The sequence below is a fragment of the Peromyscus eremicus genome, chromosome 14 (assembly GCF_949786415.1).
Source record: "Peromyscus eremicus chromosome 14, PerEre_H2_v1, whole genome shotgun sequence".
Taxonomy (NCBI): domain Eukaryota; kingdom Metazoa; phylum Chordata; class Mammalia; order Rodentia; family Cricetidae; genus Peromyscus; species Peromyscus eremicus.
This window is the reverse complement of record NC_081430.1, coordinates 79,124,508-79,141,703: the sequence shown is the minus strand read 5'-3', so window position 1 is coordinate 79,141,703 and position 17,196 is coordinate 79,124,508. Positions and strand designations below refer to the sequence as shown.

The window sequence follows — 17,196 nt, the reverse complement described above, 5'->3', positions numbered from 1 at the left end:
ATATATTTTTAATTGGAGTTACCCCACACAGAGGATTCTGCTCATCCCAAAAGCCATAGGCTGACAAATAGAAATCTCAGTGCCAGATGTGGAATACCTTCCCTCCAGTTGTGGGACAGAGGTGTCCCAAACCCCAAAGTCAGAAGACAGAAAGAAACCATTCCGATCAGGGCAAAAGGCAACAAAACGAAAACAAACATAGCAAAGACAAAGACTCAGTGAAATAAAATTCATTCTCTGGCAATATAAACAACATTGACAGACTCTCAGCCAAACTAAGCAAAAGGAAGAGAGAGAAAACTCAAATTAATAAAATTAGAGATGAGAAGGGAACTATTACAACAGATACCATTGAAATTCAGGAAATCGTTAGATCTTACCTTAAAAACATATTCCACTAAACTGGAAAATCTAAAAGAAGCAGATTAATCTCTAGGTGTCTATTAAATAACCAAATGAAACCAAGATGAGATGAGCAGTTTCAACAGATTTATAATAGGAAATGAGATTGGAGCAGTAATGAAAAATCTCCCAACTAAAGAAGCCCAGGCCCAGATGGATTCACTGATGAATATTACCAGACCTTCACAGAACTAACACCAATACTTCTCAAACTATTCCATAAAATTGGAAAGGAAGAAACACTGCTAAACTCTTTTTCCAAAGCTAGTATTGCCCTGGTACCAAAAGCATATAAGGATGAAGGGGGAAAAAAAGGAAGAAAGAAAATTATAATTTCCCTAATGAACATAGATGCAAAAATTCTCAACAAAATGCCTGAAACTCAGATTACTCCCCATGATCAATTGGCTTTATTCTATAGATATAAAGATGATTTGAATATATGTAATGTCAATAAATGTTATAAGTTTCATACGTGAACCCATGGACAGATAGCATATGGTCATCTCAATAGACATGGAAAAGACTTCTGACAAAAATCCAACATCCCTTCTAAAAGTTCTGAAGAAATTCAGAATAGAAGGAATATAACTCAACATAATAAAAGCTACAGATGACAACCCTATGGCCAACTTCATCTTAAATGGAAAAAAAAAAACCTCAAAGCATTTCCACTAAAATCAGAAATAAGTCCACTTTCTCTGATCTTATTCGATACAGTATTGGAGTCTTAGCTAGAACAATAAGGCAAGAAAAGCAAATACAGAGATACAAATAAGAAAGGAAGAAATCAGAGCAGATGATGATGTGATCCTACACTTAAAAGAGCCTAAAGATTCAGCCAGAAAACTCTTAGAACCAGTAAACAGTTCAGCAAAATGTCAGGATACAAAACTAACATGGGAGAAGCAGTGGCTTTCCTATGTAATGGTGACGAACATCCCAAGAAAGAAATAAGGAAATAATTCCATTTGTAATGGTTTAAAAAAAAAATAATGAGGAATAAAACCTAAACAATGTGTAAAAAGATCTCTACAATGAAACCTTTAAAACACTAAAGAAAGAAACTGAGGAAGACACTAGAAGGTAAGAAGGCCTCCATGTTCACAGATTAGTAGAATCAATATTATGAAAATGCCCATCCTACCAAAAGCAAGCTACATATCCAGTGCTATCCAATCAAAATTATCCTGCACTTTTCCACTATCTGAAAGTTCATTCAAACACACAAAAGACCCCAGACTGTCAAAGCAATGCTGTTTAAAAATAATACTGCTAGGGCCGGGCGGTGGTGGCGCACGCCTTTAATCCCAGCACTCGGGAGGCAGAGCCAGGCGGATCTCTGTGAGTTCAAGGCCAGCCTGGTCTCCAAAGCGAGTTCCAGGAAAGGCGCAAAGCTACACAGAGAAACCCTGTCTCGAAAAACCACAAAAAAAAAAAAAAAAAAAAAAAATAATAATACTGCTAGAGGAGTCACCATATCCAATTTCAAGTTATACGACAGAGCCATGGTAATAAAAACAGCATGGTACTGGTACAAAAAAACAGACACACAGAGCAACAAAATAGAGAGAGGATCCAAGTACAGGACCATGCAATTATAGCCATTTGACTTTTAGCATAGATGTCAAACATACACATCAGAGAAAAGACAGCATCTTCCAACAAAAGGTTCTAAGAAAACTGGATGCACAGCTGAGGGAATGGAATCCGCCTATATGCCTATCAGCTACTGGGTGGATAATGCAAATGCAGTACATATCCACAATGGAATTTCATTCTGCCATTACAAAAAAATTCAATCTACAGGAAAATGGGCGGAAATGGAAAATATTATACTAAGTGTGGTAACCTGGGCCCAGAAAGCCAAATGCTGCATGTTTGCATTCATATGCTGATCCTAGCTTTGAATATTTAGATTCACATGGTTAACCTGGAGTGTCTGCAGAGGTCAGAAAACCAGAAAGGGCCCTGACAAGGAAGGAAGGGAAGGAAAGTAGCCTTAAGACAGGGAAGAGATAATAGAAAATGTGTGGTATAAGAGCAGTCAAGAGCACTTGCTGCTCTTGAGGAGGACCTGGTTTTGTTCTGTGCACCACTTGAAGGTTTACAATGGTCTATAAATCCAGTTCCAGGGTATCCAGTGCCCTTTTTTGGCTTCTAAGTACACTAGCTATGCACAGAGTACACTTACATACATGCAGGTAAAACATTAACACACATAAAATATTTTTTGAAGCTCTTGGAGGGGAAAGACTGGAAGTTACAGGCTTAGGCAGGGTAGGCATGGGGGTAGGAGCTGGGGAGATGAGGGAGTACTAGGGTGAGTGAACCAAAACTAAGATGTATAAAAGAGCCTATGGAAACCCACTACTTTGTAAGCCAATTTTATATATATTAGAAATTTGAACTAAGATACTCTTGCATACGTGGACAATGTTTTCTCCCAGTTTTTAAATGAAAATCTCAGTGGCATTCATAGGATACGACCTCAGAATCCCACAAAACAAGAGAGGCTATGTCATTGCTATTGATATCTCATCAAAACAGGATGAATAGACCTTCTTTTGGTCCAGTACATGCCTTCTAAAAATGTGGATTCCCGGTTTACCAGGACTCATGATACATTCCTTTATACAATGGAATAAAATGTAGCAACTTTTTGAACTAGACAAAAACATATGTAACTTAACTAATAACAACCCCACAGTATAATTAAAGAAAATGTTATAAAATAACATGTATTATTGTACTATTTTTTCTTAAATAATAATAAGAGCACAGAGAAACCAATCTGGAACTGACCCTGAAACTTCCTCACTGTTGGCTAGCTTTCACGGTGCTGAAAGCTGCTATGTAGTTTGCCGGGGGAGAAAAGCCATCCACAGACTTACCCAACAGTGAGCCCTACGTGCTACAGTATCAGCCTGCCAGACAAGCCGTGCCCACTGGTGTAACAGTGGCATGACGGTTCAGAGGGTAACCAACTGCTTTCTGGTTGGATCGGAGGCCTGCTTCACAGAAGGGAATTCATGCCTAATACTGCAAACCAGTTCAAATTTCATGGCTTAGGAGAACATAAACCTTAGGAAGGAAATCAACTACTGTTTTTTTGCTATTAAGACATGTTGTCAATCTTCCTTCTAAATAATTGTCTTTATACCCATAGATGAGAGCTTCTCTCAACCTTGGTCAGAGAAAATTCTTTTTGCAGTGAGCATCGCTCAAGGCAGGGGTTCATAATGGGTCAACTGTCCAGAATAAGTGGCTGGTAAGTGGTTTTCCCTAAAGGGGACATCTGTACCAATCCCCACAAGATTCAGGGAACACTGTGGAAAAGGGGTGGGGAGAATGTAAGATCCAGAGGGTGGGAGGAGGGCTGTGAAATGCTGTTGGCTGAACATGGTATGGCCATTGCACTCACAAACCCAGAAAAGCTGTTGCTGTCTGCATAAGATCAAGCCAGTGGATAAAACCAGCAGAGATGGGGGAGGGGTTCGTGAGGCTCCATCCTTAACCGAGGAGCTATTGATGGCTGCTAGGAGTCAGTTCTCTTTAGAGGTGTGGCCGCTAGTAGGTTGCCCATGTTTATGCAGATAACACCAATTAGATTCAGTGGTTTATAAGAAAGAAAGAAAGAAAGAAAGAAGGAAGGAAGGAAGGAAGGAAGGAAGGAAGGAAGGAAGGAAAGAAGGAAGGAAGGAAGGAAGGAGAGTGGGGGGGAGAAGCAGACAGGCATGAAGGTGGGAGTGACCATGTTGATAGATCTAAGGGGAACATGGGGGGCGTTGAGGTGGATATGGTCAAGACACATTTTTTTTTTTTTTTTTTTTTAAGATTTATTTATTTATTATGTACACAGAAGAGGACATCAGATCTCATTACAGATGGTTGTGAGCCACCATGTGGTTGCTGGGAATTGAACTCAGGACCTTTTGAAGAGCAGTCGGTACTCTTAACCTCTGAGCCATCTCTCCAGCCCCTCAAGACACATTTTGTGTGTGTGTGTGTGTGTGTGTGTGTGTGTGTGTGTGTGTAAAATTCCCAAAGAACAAGTAAAAAATATTTATAAATGAGACAAAATACACCTTTTGGCCTAGTACATACCTTCTAAAAATCTTATTCCTGATTTTTCAGGATTCATCCTTTTATACAAAGAAATAAAAATGTAGCAGTTTTTTAAGAGGCAAGCCACATGCAACTTAACTAAAAGTAAGCCCACAATATAATTAAAGAAAGGTTAAAAAATAACATGTATTATTGAACTGCTCTGTCCTAAATAATGATAAATTACTACATACACAAAGAGATCCAGAGGGTCACAGACTGAACAGTTCCTATTTTAGGAGGATGAGATCTCTCATTTTATCTTCCTGCCCTATATATTTCTATATCATCAGTTTTCAGAGTGTAATAAGTGTTCTTTTTTAAATGCCATTTTTTAGAAAAGAATTAAACATGCTTTTATAAAATAACTATAAAAGAATTCTTTTAGAAAGTAATTAAACATTCATGCATATACACACATGTAAAGTAAGCCTCTACAACACATATTTTAGTGCTCACATGATGTGCTCTGCCATAATTTGTTTAGACAATTCTCTCCCTTATTAAATATTTAGGTCAGTTCCAATTTTTGCTAAAACAAAATTGGAAATCCTTTGTCACTAAACATTTTCATGTAATTAAAATTATTTCCCTGGGAAATTTTTTAATAAAAATAAAATTGTTTCCTTGGGAAAAAAATTTAAAAATAAAATTATTCCCTTGGAATAAATTCCTAGAAGTAAAATTGCAAGCTCCAAATGTGGGTTCATTTAAGGCTTTTGACCCTATTGCCAAAGTACCCATTACAAAACAGGTGCCAGTTGACTTTCCCAATAGCAGTATAGGGGTAAACCACTTCCCTGCATTCAATGCTGAATGCTACCATCTTCTCCTATTGTTTGTTACAAGTTTGACAAGTGAAATGATCCATCCATCATTGTGTGTGTGTGTGTGTGTGTGTGTGTGTGTGTGTGAGAGAGAGAGAGAGAGAGAGAGAGAGAGAGAGAGAGAGAGAGAGAGAGAGAGAGACAGAGAGAGAGAGAGAAAGAGAGAGAGAGAGAGAGAGAGAGACCAGTGTTGTTCCTCAGATGCTGTGCTGGATAGTTTTATGTCAACTTGACACAAGCTAACGTCATCTGAGAGGAGGGAACCTCTACTGAGAAAATGCCTCCATAAGATCAGACTATAGGCAAGCCTGTAGGGCATTTTCTTAATTAGTGATTGATTCAGGAGGGCTTGGGCCATTATGGGTGTTGCCATCCCTAGGGTCTATAAGAAAGCAGGATGAGCAAGCCGTGAGGAGCCTGCCAGTAAGCAGCATCCCTCCATGGCCTCGGCATCAGCTCCTGCCTCCAGGTTACTACCCTGTTTGAGTTCCTGTCCTGACTTCCTTCTATGATGAACAGTGATATGAAAGTGTAAGCCAAATAAATCCTTTTCCTCCCCAGGTTGCTTTGGTGATGGTGTTTCTTCACAGCAATAGAAACCCTAATTAAGACAGATGTCTTCTGCCTTGTCTTTTGAGACAGGGTCCTTTGTTGGCCAGAATCTTGCTGAGTACGTTGGGCTGGCCAGCCAACGAGTCTTAAGGATCCTTCCATCTCTACCTCCCCAGGGCTAGGATTACAAGCGCACTAGCACACCCAGCTTTTTATTCAGGTCCTTGGGAGCAAACTCAGGTATCCCTGCTCTCAAGGCAAGTGCTTCACTCTCTGAGCCGTCTCCCCAACACCATCATCATTTTGATTTATATAATTTAATACCTATTCATAATTTTAGTTCTACAATTTAATGAGTAGAAAAGATTACATCATTTATATTCATATTCACTTATTGGCCATTTTCATTCTTTTTTCTTTGGTGGTACCAGGGACAGAACCCAGGGCCTGGTGCATGGTGCAAATGCCCTGTCACCATGCTACGTCCCCAGCCTCAATTATAGGCTAATGTCCTATCACGTATGCCCTCTTTTTTGGTATCACTTGACCACATTTTACTACTTTTTTTTTCCCTTCCAAATTGTTAAGAGATACCAATATAAGATCATCTCTTTGTCATTAATGTCTATCATTTGCTTTCAGCTTAAGGTGTTTATAATCAAAATTTTAAATTTGTGTTCATTTGCTCATTGACAAAATGCATCCTGAGTTATAGTCAGTAGACTCACAAGTGGGCTTTTGAAACATGAATTTCCAGCTACACACACGCAATCTTTAAGCAGTTATTTCATCCCGTGTCTTGCCATCTTTTCTGCACAAGGCAGGGGTCACATTTTTTAATCCCGCATAGCAACCAGCACATAACCCAAAACACAGTAGAGCTCGAAATGCCTGCCTGCCTGGGATAAAAAGATATTGTGTCTGGAGATTTGCTTTGAAGAAACTCAGTTTGGGATGGGATGAAAATGGGGCAAAGATGAAACAAAATTGGCCACGTGTCAATCATCGTTGAAAGTGGTGATGGGTACATGGAGCTTATTATACTATTATGCCTACTCTTTTGTACTTTCTTAAAATTTCCATAATCAAAGGGGTTTTTTTTGAATGTGTGTTTGATTGATTGGGCAACAAGAGAGGGAACTTCTGGGATAACAATGGCGGTGAAAATGAAATACATATGCATCAAGGCCACTTCTGCACAAAAACATCCCGAGCCCCGAAGTCAATCAGCTCGAGTAAAAACCCCGTCTAGCTCAGTGACCTCAAACTGCTACTCACCTCCTCTGAAACTCAGCTTTTCTTTATTCAAAGGCATTAGTAACTATGGAGAAAAGGTTACAGTGAAGACCCGTGAGTGTAAAACTCTGAGCTGGCACCAGCACACTCCACAGTGACCATCATTGTCATTTGGTGATGAGCGATGCTTGGCAAACTCCCGCCAGCACTTCCTGATGCTGGCAGTTCAACTCCCAGTCACCACAGCTGAGATCTCAGCTCATCAACTTAGGCAGTAGACAAACACTTGGCGGAGACCTTGGTAGGACATATATTAGGAATTATGTCCCCGGTATCCTGAGAAGAAATAGACACCACCACCATGAAGGACAAAGCCTGTAGCAACTGACTTCACTCCAGGTCCCCAAAGAGCTGAACCCCACATCTCAATGGTGCATTCAAGAAACCAGAGACAAAGCCCTTCCAAAATAGGTTTGAATTGTTGAACAAATACTGACATTACCCCTGGGGGGTGAGAAGACTAAAAATATACCTGTGTCCGAGAGGGCTCAATAAAGTACTTCAACCTTGCAAGCACAAGGTCCTAAGCTTGACCGCAGAACCCACATAAAAAGGCTAGACACAGTGACATGCCCTTGTGACTCCAAAGTTGTAGGGGCAGAAAGACGGGGCTTACAGGCCAGCCTAAGCTAATTGGTGAGTTCCAGGTCAGTGAAAGACTGCCTCAAAATTCAAGGTGGATGTTTCCAAAAAGAACACCACTAGAGATTTCATGTACAAAAAGCACATGTATAACCATACACACATGTGTACCTGACCACACACGTAAACACATACACACAAAAATATCTGTGTCTGGATGTGAGCCTCAGAATTATTAAATTTAGTGGTCTGGGGCTGCCCTACGTACTGGGAGTTCAGTGATGTACATCCTCCATCCATGTGCCAAGGTTGTGTGTGGTGAGGACGGGGTGGGGGGGGGGGGGACACGACAACGGATGGATGACGACAAAGGGAGAAAGAAGAAGCCACAGAGTCCCCACATGAGCCTCATTAAAGCTAATTCAGTCATGTGGCTTCCAGCTGTGCCTCATGCCAGATAAAGCCAATCCCAACAGAGTCCCCTTCATTCTCTCCTTGTTCTTCAGGAGAATGACATCTGTAGCAATTCCCAGGACTAAGGAACGCTACTAACTCCAGGATGCATACATGCCAATATTCTAAGGGATAGTAGAGCAACGTAGCTTGTCTCTGGGCTTTGCTCTTAGGGGGATAAAAAGAGCTGGTTGAGTGATGACGAGCCATGGGGGAAGGAGACAGGCATCCTATCTCACAACACTCTGGCCTCTCAGCGGAGTGACTGAATCACGCTCAGGGTGGCAGTTTTGTGAAGTTATTGCAGCATCTTTGATGGGGGTGGGGGGGGGGAACACTTCCATTTAATCCCTTGAGCTGGGAAGATCTACTGACTGGCTGTCTAGCTGTCCACCAAGCTGAGCCAGCCTGAACTGTGGACACATGGCAGCGCTTAGCCTGTCACACGAGCAAGGGATACCTGACAGTCTGCACTCCAGGGCACTCTCATTTAGCAAGTCAGCCTGGACTAATCTGGAAGTTCCTTTCCTTGAGCAAACACCACCTGGTCGGGCCTGGCCTCGCCAGAACAAAAGCCGGCCAGCGGCTGTCTGTCATGAGACAGCAAACACTTCAGAATCAGGAGGGCAGAGGTCAACCACTCTCATAAGCAACACATTCAGGACTCCACGAGCCTCCAGAAGGGAGGAAACAGCTGCCCTCAGCTCTGCCCCCCTCCCCATCACCTTTCCTCCGCAGGTCTCAGCCTAAAAGGAACCTCAAGAAGGTCTAATTTCCCCTCTGAGGATACGAACGCTCAGATGCGCTTTCAAATACAGACAAAGGTCACCACATTCTTTTTACTAGAATAAATACTAAACTTGGGAAGTTTCACCCAAAGGCTGTGGGTGCCCTCCTCTTAAGTAGTGCCACCCATAAAGACCTTGGGGAGATCTAAGTTGGAGACCCTCAGTGGGAATCACAATGATGATGCTGATGAATGCTTACATGGCGCCCATATGTCCCAAGTGTTTCACATGTAATCCTCATCACAGCCTTACAAGGGAAGTGAAATAATAACCACTAATAATAGTAATATGTCATGCATAACATGAGAGTAATATATAATGCTTATGACATCATAATAATGTATCACACATGTATAACATAACAATCATGAAGATAATCGTCTCTACTTTTTTTTTTCAGATAAACACCCTGAGAAGCGAGGTGACTTGCCTGTGTGGGTTGGCCTCAAGCCCAGGCAATAAGCCCCAACCAGGCAGAGTGCACCAGCCACAGCCCTAGACTGCCTCTTCCTAGTGCAGACCTCAGAGCCTCCTTTGAGTCTTCCAGTTCAGAGAGCAGCAGAACATAGGGATCTTTGGAGTGCTCTGGGCTTGAACCCAGCTCTCCACTCCAAGGCATGAGGGTGCATGCATCTTCCATAAATAGGAATAACGACACTGTGTCCCATGTCTGTGCAAAGCTTTAAACAGGAAGTCAAAACAAGCACCTCACCCAGGGCTGGTGGCCAAGGTCACTTTATCCCTGTGCTCTCCAGCCTGGCTCTCCAGACTGGTTACAAGTTGGAGTCAACTGACATTTATAACACTAAAGTCCAGTCCCCCACCAATCATCCCTCTATATGACTATCCAACACGGTTCTGAAATCAGTCATGCCCTAGACCTCACCAAGAAGGGAAATCTGAAGCTCCTTTGACCAACAGCCACCCTATGTCCCCTCATCACAGAGAAGCTTTTAAAAACCTGAAACTGTCACCTCCATCGTGGAAAGTGTAGATTCTCTCTACATGCTGTTCTACTGGATAGGAGGGTTGTGGGGGAGGGGAGGGGCTTACTGCGTGCTGTGACTCTCTCCCGACAACAGCACCTCCATGCTTCTGACACATGTCCTGACTCACAGAAGCCTCTCCTCTCCTGGGACCTAGGGAGCAGCCTTGAAGCTTTCCCAAGAGGTGGGACCTTCCTGTCCCACCGCTGCAGCGTAACGCGCCCTCCCCTGCTTTTACACCAAGCACTAGCCGGAAAACGGAGCAGAAGAAGTGGAACTACTGAAAGAGTATTTAAAAATCTCAGTGCGTGCACATGGGCGGAACACATGGGCGCACACACAGTCCAGGAGCCATGGTACACTTTGTGCTCCATGAAGGCGCTGGCTGCATCGTTCAAGGAGGGTACGCGGCAAGAGCGTGTGGAGGGGGAAGCCGTAAATAGCGAAGGGAAGACTGGGGTTGCCTGTGGAAACTGGCAGGGGCAGGAGAAAATAATCCGCCCACATTTGACAGGAGAGGGAAAAAAAACAAAAACAAAACAAAAACGCAGGTCTGGCCCTCAGAAAAGACAGCCAGCAGGGAGGACAGGGACCCAGCCATGCCAGTTTCCTGGCTCAGACTCCCATGCATCTTGTCAGGGCCCACCGCCAGTTGGCAAGCAGTGGCATGGAGGGGCCCCGAAGGGGGAAAAGCAGTACAGGCGGAGTTGAAGAGCCACTCACCCAGCCCTTGCCCAGAAAGTGAAGGTACCAAATGACCCTCACGCTCTCTGGACATCTCCCGTCTGCCTCAGTCCAGCAAGCGACCTGAGAAACCCATCTGAGGCCTCACCTGTGTGAAGGAGCCGTCCTCACCACACTCTGGGACAAACACGGCCTCCTGAGGCTTCTTGGCCTGTTCCAAGGCCTGAGCCCTCTCCAGGCGACACTTGCTCTGGCCAGCATCTAAACGGGGAGGGGGAGGAAGGAGTACATTGTATGTTTCATTTGGATGCCACACAGAAGTCAGGGCCCAAAAATGGCTGCCCCATGGCAGGAACACTGAGCAAAACCCTCCAGCTGGGGGAGGGGTGGCATGCCACCACCCTGACCAGCAGTAAGAGCACACACACGGTGCTTGTGCCCACAGACGGCCGCTTGAGCTCACCTTCCTCTTAATGCTGTACTTAGAAAAGTAGAGGAGAAGCAGATTAGCCCCGGCTCTGCTTTTCTTTTTCTCCCAAATGCCCCTTTGCTCATGGGGTGAGGGGTAGTTTCCATTTCCATTAATTTTCTCGGGCTTCTCTAAAGCGAATAAATCCAGGAACAGCAAAAGGAGTGTGATGGTGTATGCCTTTAAGGCCAGTCCTAGGAAGGCTCTGATAGAAGGCCTGTAGTCAGCCTGGGCTACAGAGTGAGTGCCAGGCTGGCCAGGGCTGTATAGCAACGCTAGTGCTTTCTTGAGAAAATCCAGTGTCTGGGACGGCCTGCCAGCCTCCTGCATTTCCTATGATGGCTTTAGGCAGTCGAGGGTCACAAGCTCAAATAGCTACAGGACTCAGGAAAGCAACACAGATTCTGTCTGAGAAGAATCACATTCAGTGCTCAGAAGCCAGAAAGAGGACTGGGGATTGTAGCAAACCAGAAAGCAAGCTCTGCTTCAGGGGCTGGAAGCTCCTCAGCTCTGGTTGATGTGTGGCTTTCCCCGAACAAACCTGATAGTGCCAGACCTGACGATTTGGGACGAGAGGAACAGAAGGCCAGATTTGCTGTTGCCGTGAATCTCCCAATGTTTAAATGTTATCTCAAATACTTTTCATGTTTTAAAACAGATCAAACAAAACACTTCTGTGAACCAACCATTTGGAGGGCCTATTCCAGGGCCAGCAGTAATGTACTGTGTCTCCACTTTGAAACGAAACCACAAGCCAGACGCTGGCCAGAGAGACCCTGCGCTCCTCACTGGTGGCAGTGTCTGAAGAGCAGGGAAGTGCTCACCTCTTCAGGCACTCTTCCTTCCTTCACACTGATGGAAGCCACAGAGGGACACAAGAGGAAAAGCATCCAAGCTCCCATGAGGCTATCACAGTGCAGGAGCTGCGGTCCCAGCAGCCTTTGCTGGCCGAGTGCGGGTCACTCACCTTTGCATCTCCCTCGATGGACCACTCCCAGGGCTGGGTCTCGACACTTGGCTCTCTGGTACTCACACATGGACTCATAGGACCTGCCATCAGAGGCACAGATGGGTTTGGGTTGAGTCCTGGAACAGTGGAGGTTGCATTGAGGATCACGGTCGCTTATTAGAAACTACATTAGGAGAGAAAAAAAATGAAAGGGCATAGAGGTTATTTTTGCAAGAAAAATAGGGAGAAACCCACGGCTTACAGTATTGGCTTGTCCTTGGTAAGTAAATTCCTGATAAATCTTGTCATAAAACCCTAGAGATAAAGGGACCAAACAGATAGCAAGTCTATCTGAGGAAGACTCCCTGTATATATCCTAAGGATAGTAAGGTCTGTTTATTGACCATAAACAGGCTGTGCCAAGTGGTTCACATGCAGGATCTTGTCATTCATCACAACTACCCTGTGAAATAGAACCCCTGACTTTGTAGATAAGGAAACAGCAGCCTGGGAAGGTGTGACTGGACCAATGTCACACAGCTGTGAGGAGTGGGAATCTCAGTCCATGCCTAAATCTGTGAGAAATAAAATCAAAGCTTTAACCTGTAAGACAGTCATCTTCTTCACCCATAGGGATGGCTATTGCCACCACTATTTAGACTTCCCTTAAAACAAGAACTCAGTCTCCAATTTCTGTGCGGAAAGCTTTATGTATTAAATAATATAGCATTAAACCCCAAATCTATCTCCTGCCCATTGCTCTCTAAGGGAATACATAAAAGCTAAGTGAATTTCGATAAGAAAATTATTTCCTGATTTCAGATCCAGCAATGATAATAATCAGCTTGGGAAACACTGGAGTCAAACAGAATTCTTTAGGATCGGAATTCTCAAGACACCTTCAACAAACCCTTACGCGCTGCTACCCTCCAAGTCCTACAGTGACTTAAAGATACCTACAAGTCATTCACCACCTCGCCTGTTGAGCTGTAGGATCAAATCTAAAGCTGCATGGCTCTCGGTTATTTATTTAACCAGCCAAAACCTGTGGAAGTGATGTTCGGAGGCTCCACTACGTCGTAAAGCTAGGTTCTTGCAGCTTCATGCTTCTAAGGTCAGCACGTGTGGAAAGCACAGGAAGAAAAGGAGATCCCAGGCACAGGAAGTGTGAGGGAAAAAAATCCTCGTGATCACTGTGATCCAGCTGTGGACCGACCGCAAGCCTCGGAGACGAAAATGAGAAGGACCACCCAGCTGAGCCCAAGTCCTAAAACAGAACTGGAACTGGCCCTGCTAATCCACTGTTTAGAGCTGGTACATTTTGTGGTTTTGCCATACAGCAATTAGTAGCAGGACTAAGAAGCATATTTGACAATGAATCTTCCAGACTTATCAATGCAGAGACCCCTTTGTCAGTGAACCACTGTTAATGGCTATAATTGCTCAAGTACACCCTATGAACTTCTTTCTGCCGAGTGGCCCCCATGAGACCATCTGGACCTGGAGCGGGACCCACAGCAGTGCCCTGGGCAGACACTGTATGCAGTCCAGTGGTCCTCAAACTTCCTAATGCTGTGGCCCTTTAATACAGTTCCTCATGTTGTGGTGATCTCCCAACCATAAAATTATTTCATTGCTACTCCGTAACTGTAATTTTGCTGTGATGAATCGTAATGTAAACATCTGATAGGCAGGATATCTGATTCGCAACCCCCCCCAGGGGTCATCACCCATAGGTTGAGAACCACTTCTGTAAGCTCTCTCGGTGGGATGTGAAGGCATGATGCCTGGCCGGGTCATGAGCATACAAGTGGCTGTGGGTACTGTTGGTGTTGACAGTATAATTGCACCAGGCGAGCAGATCTAGAAGGTGCAAGTACAGGAATGTCTTGGATGTGCTGTAGTCCCACTGTGTGAAGCAAATAGGTAAGAGCCTGATAACACCTTCACAGAACCACAAAAAGGAAATGCTGGAAACAACCGCCCACCACATACATTTGAAGACCCCCCAGGGTGTCCACTATTTCACAGAGCACACCCCAGCTACAAAGTCCCACCATGACCCTGTACTAGGGAAGGATTCTCGGTGCAGGAGGGCAATGGTGAGGAGGGTCAGTGTGCTCTGGCCTCTCAGAGGCCTAGGGTTGCCACACTGAGGGTGCCTTAATGGGAATGGAGGGAGCATCGGCCTCCGCAAACCACCCTCAGCCCTGGATCCCTGCTTAGAACCCTTGAGGTGTCCACCTGCCACTGGGACAGATCAAAGGTGTTCCAGGTCAACAGTATGTGACCCCAGGCCCCTCCCTGGCCTCAGTGCTAGCATCCTGTACCCCCTGCTTACCACTGCTCACTTACCCGGCCTCTCTGATCATCTAGCCAGCTCGGTTTCCTTCCCCCAGGCCTGTGGATGTGCCCCTCCTCCATCTGCTCGCACCCTGCTCTGCCTTTGGGCTCCACCTTCTTTTTTCGGAGGCTTCTCCGACTCTCACAGGCAAGGACAGTCCCCATCGCTCTCTCTCTCACAACTCATGCTTCCTATGTGGTCTGAGATGATGAATTTATTTGTGTGGCTTGATTGACAATGGGATCCCCCCCAACTCGGAGCTCCAAGACAAGAAGGATTTAAACTGTTTTGCTTGGAAATGCATCAGAGCATCTAAGCACAGCGCTGGACTGTTTGACTATGTGTGGAACGAATGCAGCCATTAGGGGTACCTCTCACATGGAATTACCTCAGAACTGAATTGTATAGTTAAAGGCCTAGCCTCCCTCCCAGATTCCCATCATCAGGCTCTGAGCTCTGACTTCCTCTAACCTCTCTATGGCAATACAGCAGGCAGAGGTGGCCCAGAGCTCCCTGTCTTGATGCCACCTCAGAACAGAAGGCTCTTGAGGGCAGGGTTATCTCCTCTCAGGCTCTTAGCTCCTGACTTGGAGCCAGATTTTTGCAGCAGGGTGGGTGTTCCGGTGTACTGTGTTGATCTGCAGCATGAGCAGCAGTGTGGTCTGGCAATTGGGAGCATGGAAGCAGATCATGGGCATAGATTCCAGCACCCACACAGACACTATTGAGTCTTGGGGAAGTTGCCTGTGTTTTCTGGCCCTGTGACAATGTTTTCTCATCTGAAACAATGAGGATACTAATATGCCCTGCCTTGTGTCACTGTGAAGATCAAACTAAGCTAACAGTGTCTCAATCACATGTAGGTTTTTGCTCATCTTTGAAATTTAAACAGCGTGGTTTTCTTCTTAAGAGAACACACCAAGGGAGAGACAAAGTTTCTTTTTAAACCAGTAGAGGTTGCCTTGTCTGCTCGGCTGCTCACGAGGACAGCTACAGGCGTCACCATGGCATTGAACTACAGGTCATAAATTCAGTTTGGAAATGGCTTGTTCTTAGCCAAAAGAGACTCAGGGCAGCTGTGCCAGAGACCAGCCTGACAACAAGGGGAGCACTCTGTCTGCAGACAGACAGGTTACAGAGCCTCAGAGCCCCACCTTCCCAGCCCACAGAGGTGGTCTCCGTGTCAGTGGGGCTCCCACAAGAGGCCTGTCTCAAATTTACTGGCCCCTGGGGTGCTATAAAAACTTCAGGGATAGCACAGGGCCGGGGCTAAAGACCATCTCCAATCAACTACAGACCCTCGTTTTTGTGTGTTTGGGGAACTGTGTATGTATTTGTGACTGCTTTTAAAACACAGGCTGAGCTTTATAAAATGGGGCTTCAGTCGGGTGCCTCTGCCCTCACAGAAGAGACCAACCTTCATCCTGGAATATGCAGAACAAGGTGGTCCTCCCATCTACTCTGTAGCCAGGAAGCTGGGGTAAGGGGAGGGAGGACACTAGCTGAAGAAGCCACATGCTCCACATAGACACTGCTTACGGTGAGCTCCCGCTCTAGAATAAGAAGCCTGGCAAGCAGCTGCCCCACAACGTGTGAGCAGGGAACACAAAGACGGGGTGCGATCCTAGAAGCTTGCAATACTGCAGAGCCACACAGTTCCAAAGACCTTTTCCTGATGATCGATAATGTTCTGTGTCCATGCAGTCTAATACAACGGCCACAAAACACACGTGATTATATAGCAAATGAGATTAAGAGAGCAGATACGTCGTTGTGTTTAATTTCAGACGACTATGTGTGAATAGTAGCTAGCATCTGCAATAGCTCAGCCATGAAGTAAATAAACCAGGAGGAAGAGGGGGAGGGGGAGGAGGAGGGGAGGGGGAGGAGGAGGGGGAGGGGGAGGAGGGGGAGGAGGAGGAGGGGGAGGAGGGGGAGAGGGGAGGGGAAGAGGGGAGGAGGGGGAGGAGGAGGGGGAGGAGGGGAGGAAGAGAAGGGGGAGAAGGGGGAGGAGAAGGAGGAGGAGGGGGAGGAGGGGGAGGAAGAGAAGGGGGAGAAGGGGGAGGAGAAGGGGGAGGATGGGGAGGAGGGGGAGGAAGAGAAGGGGGAGGAGGGGGAGGAGAAGGGGGAGGAGGAGGAGGGGGAGGAGGGGAAGGAGGAGGAGGGGGAGGAAGAGGAGGAGGGGGAGGAAGAGAAGGAGGAGAAGGGGGAGGAGGAGGAGAAGGGGGAGAAGGGGGAGGAGGAGGGGGAGGAGGAGGAGAAGGGGGAGAAGGGGGAGGAGGAGGGGGGGATGGTCCTTCACTGAGTTTGTGCTTGTGTTTCCTGAGACAGGGTCTCACTGTGTTACCAGCCTGGCCTTGACCTTGCACCTGCTCTAGCCTCTTAAGTTTGCACGACCATATCCAATCTCCAGTGAGTTCTTCCTAGAGCCGGGCTAAGACTTCTTGAACTAAAGCAAAGAAACCTTGAGGATAATTTCTGCATCCTGAACATGGACAGTAACTCAGGTTTGTTGTAGTCCAAATGAAGTCTCCAGGGTAGTTTTTTTCTTCCGTCTTGCAGGTCACAGGAGGTACAGGATAGAATCATTGAATCGAGCCATGTTTATGGTCAGTGCTCACGGCACACAGATACAACTCAGAAGAACTGAAGCAACCAGGATTGGCAGGAATGTTTGGTGATGGTCGTAGGGCCAATTATTCTCCCCCAATGATCCAAACACTTAGTCATTTCCCTTAAGGATGAAAACTACATAAA

General features: G+C 45.6%; 1 protein-coding gene across 1 annotated transcript in view; it reads right to left on the bottom strand.

The window, feature by feature from the left end:
- Positions 1–17,196, bottom strand: part of Smoc1 (SPARC related modular calcium binding 1) — a 166,212-nt gene that overhangs the window by 73,255 nt on the left and 75,761 nt on the right. The window contains exons 2-3 of the mRNA XM_059279074.1: positions 12,114–12,279; positions 10,826–10,938 (exon numbers count right to left, since the gene is read on the bottom strand). Of these exons, the coding sequence (XP_059135057.1) occupies positions 10,826–10,938; positions 12,114–12,279 (279 nt within the window). The remainder of the gene's footprint in view (positions 1–10,825; positions 10,939–12,113; positions 12,280–17,196) is intronic.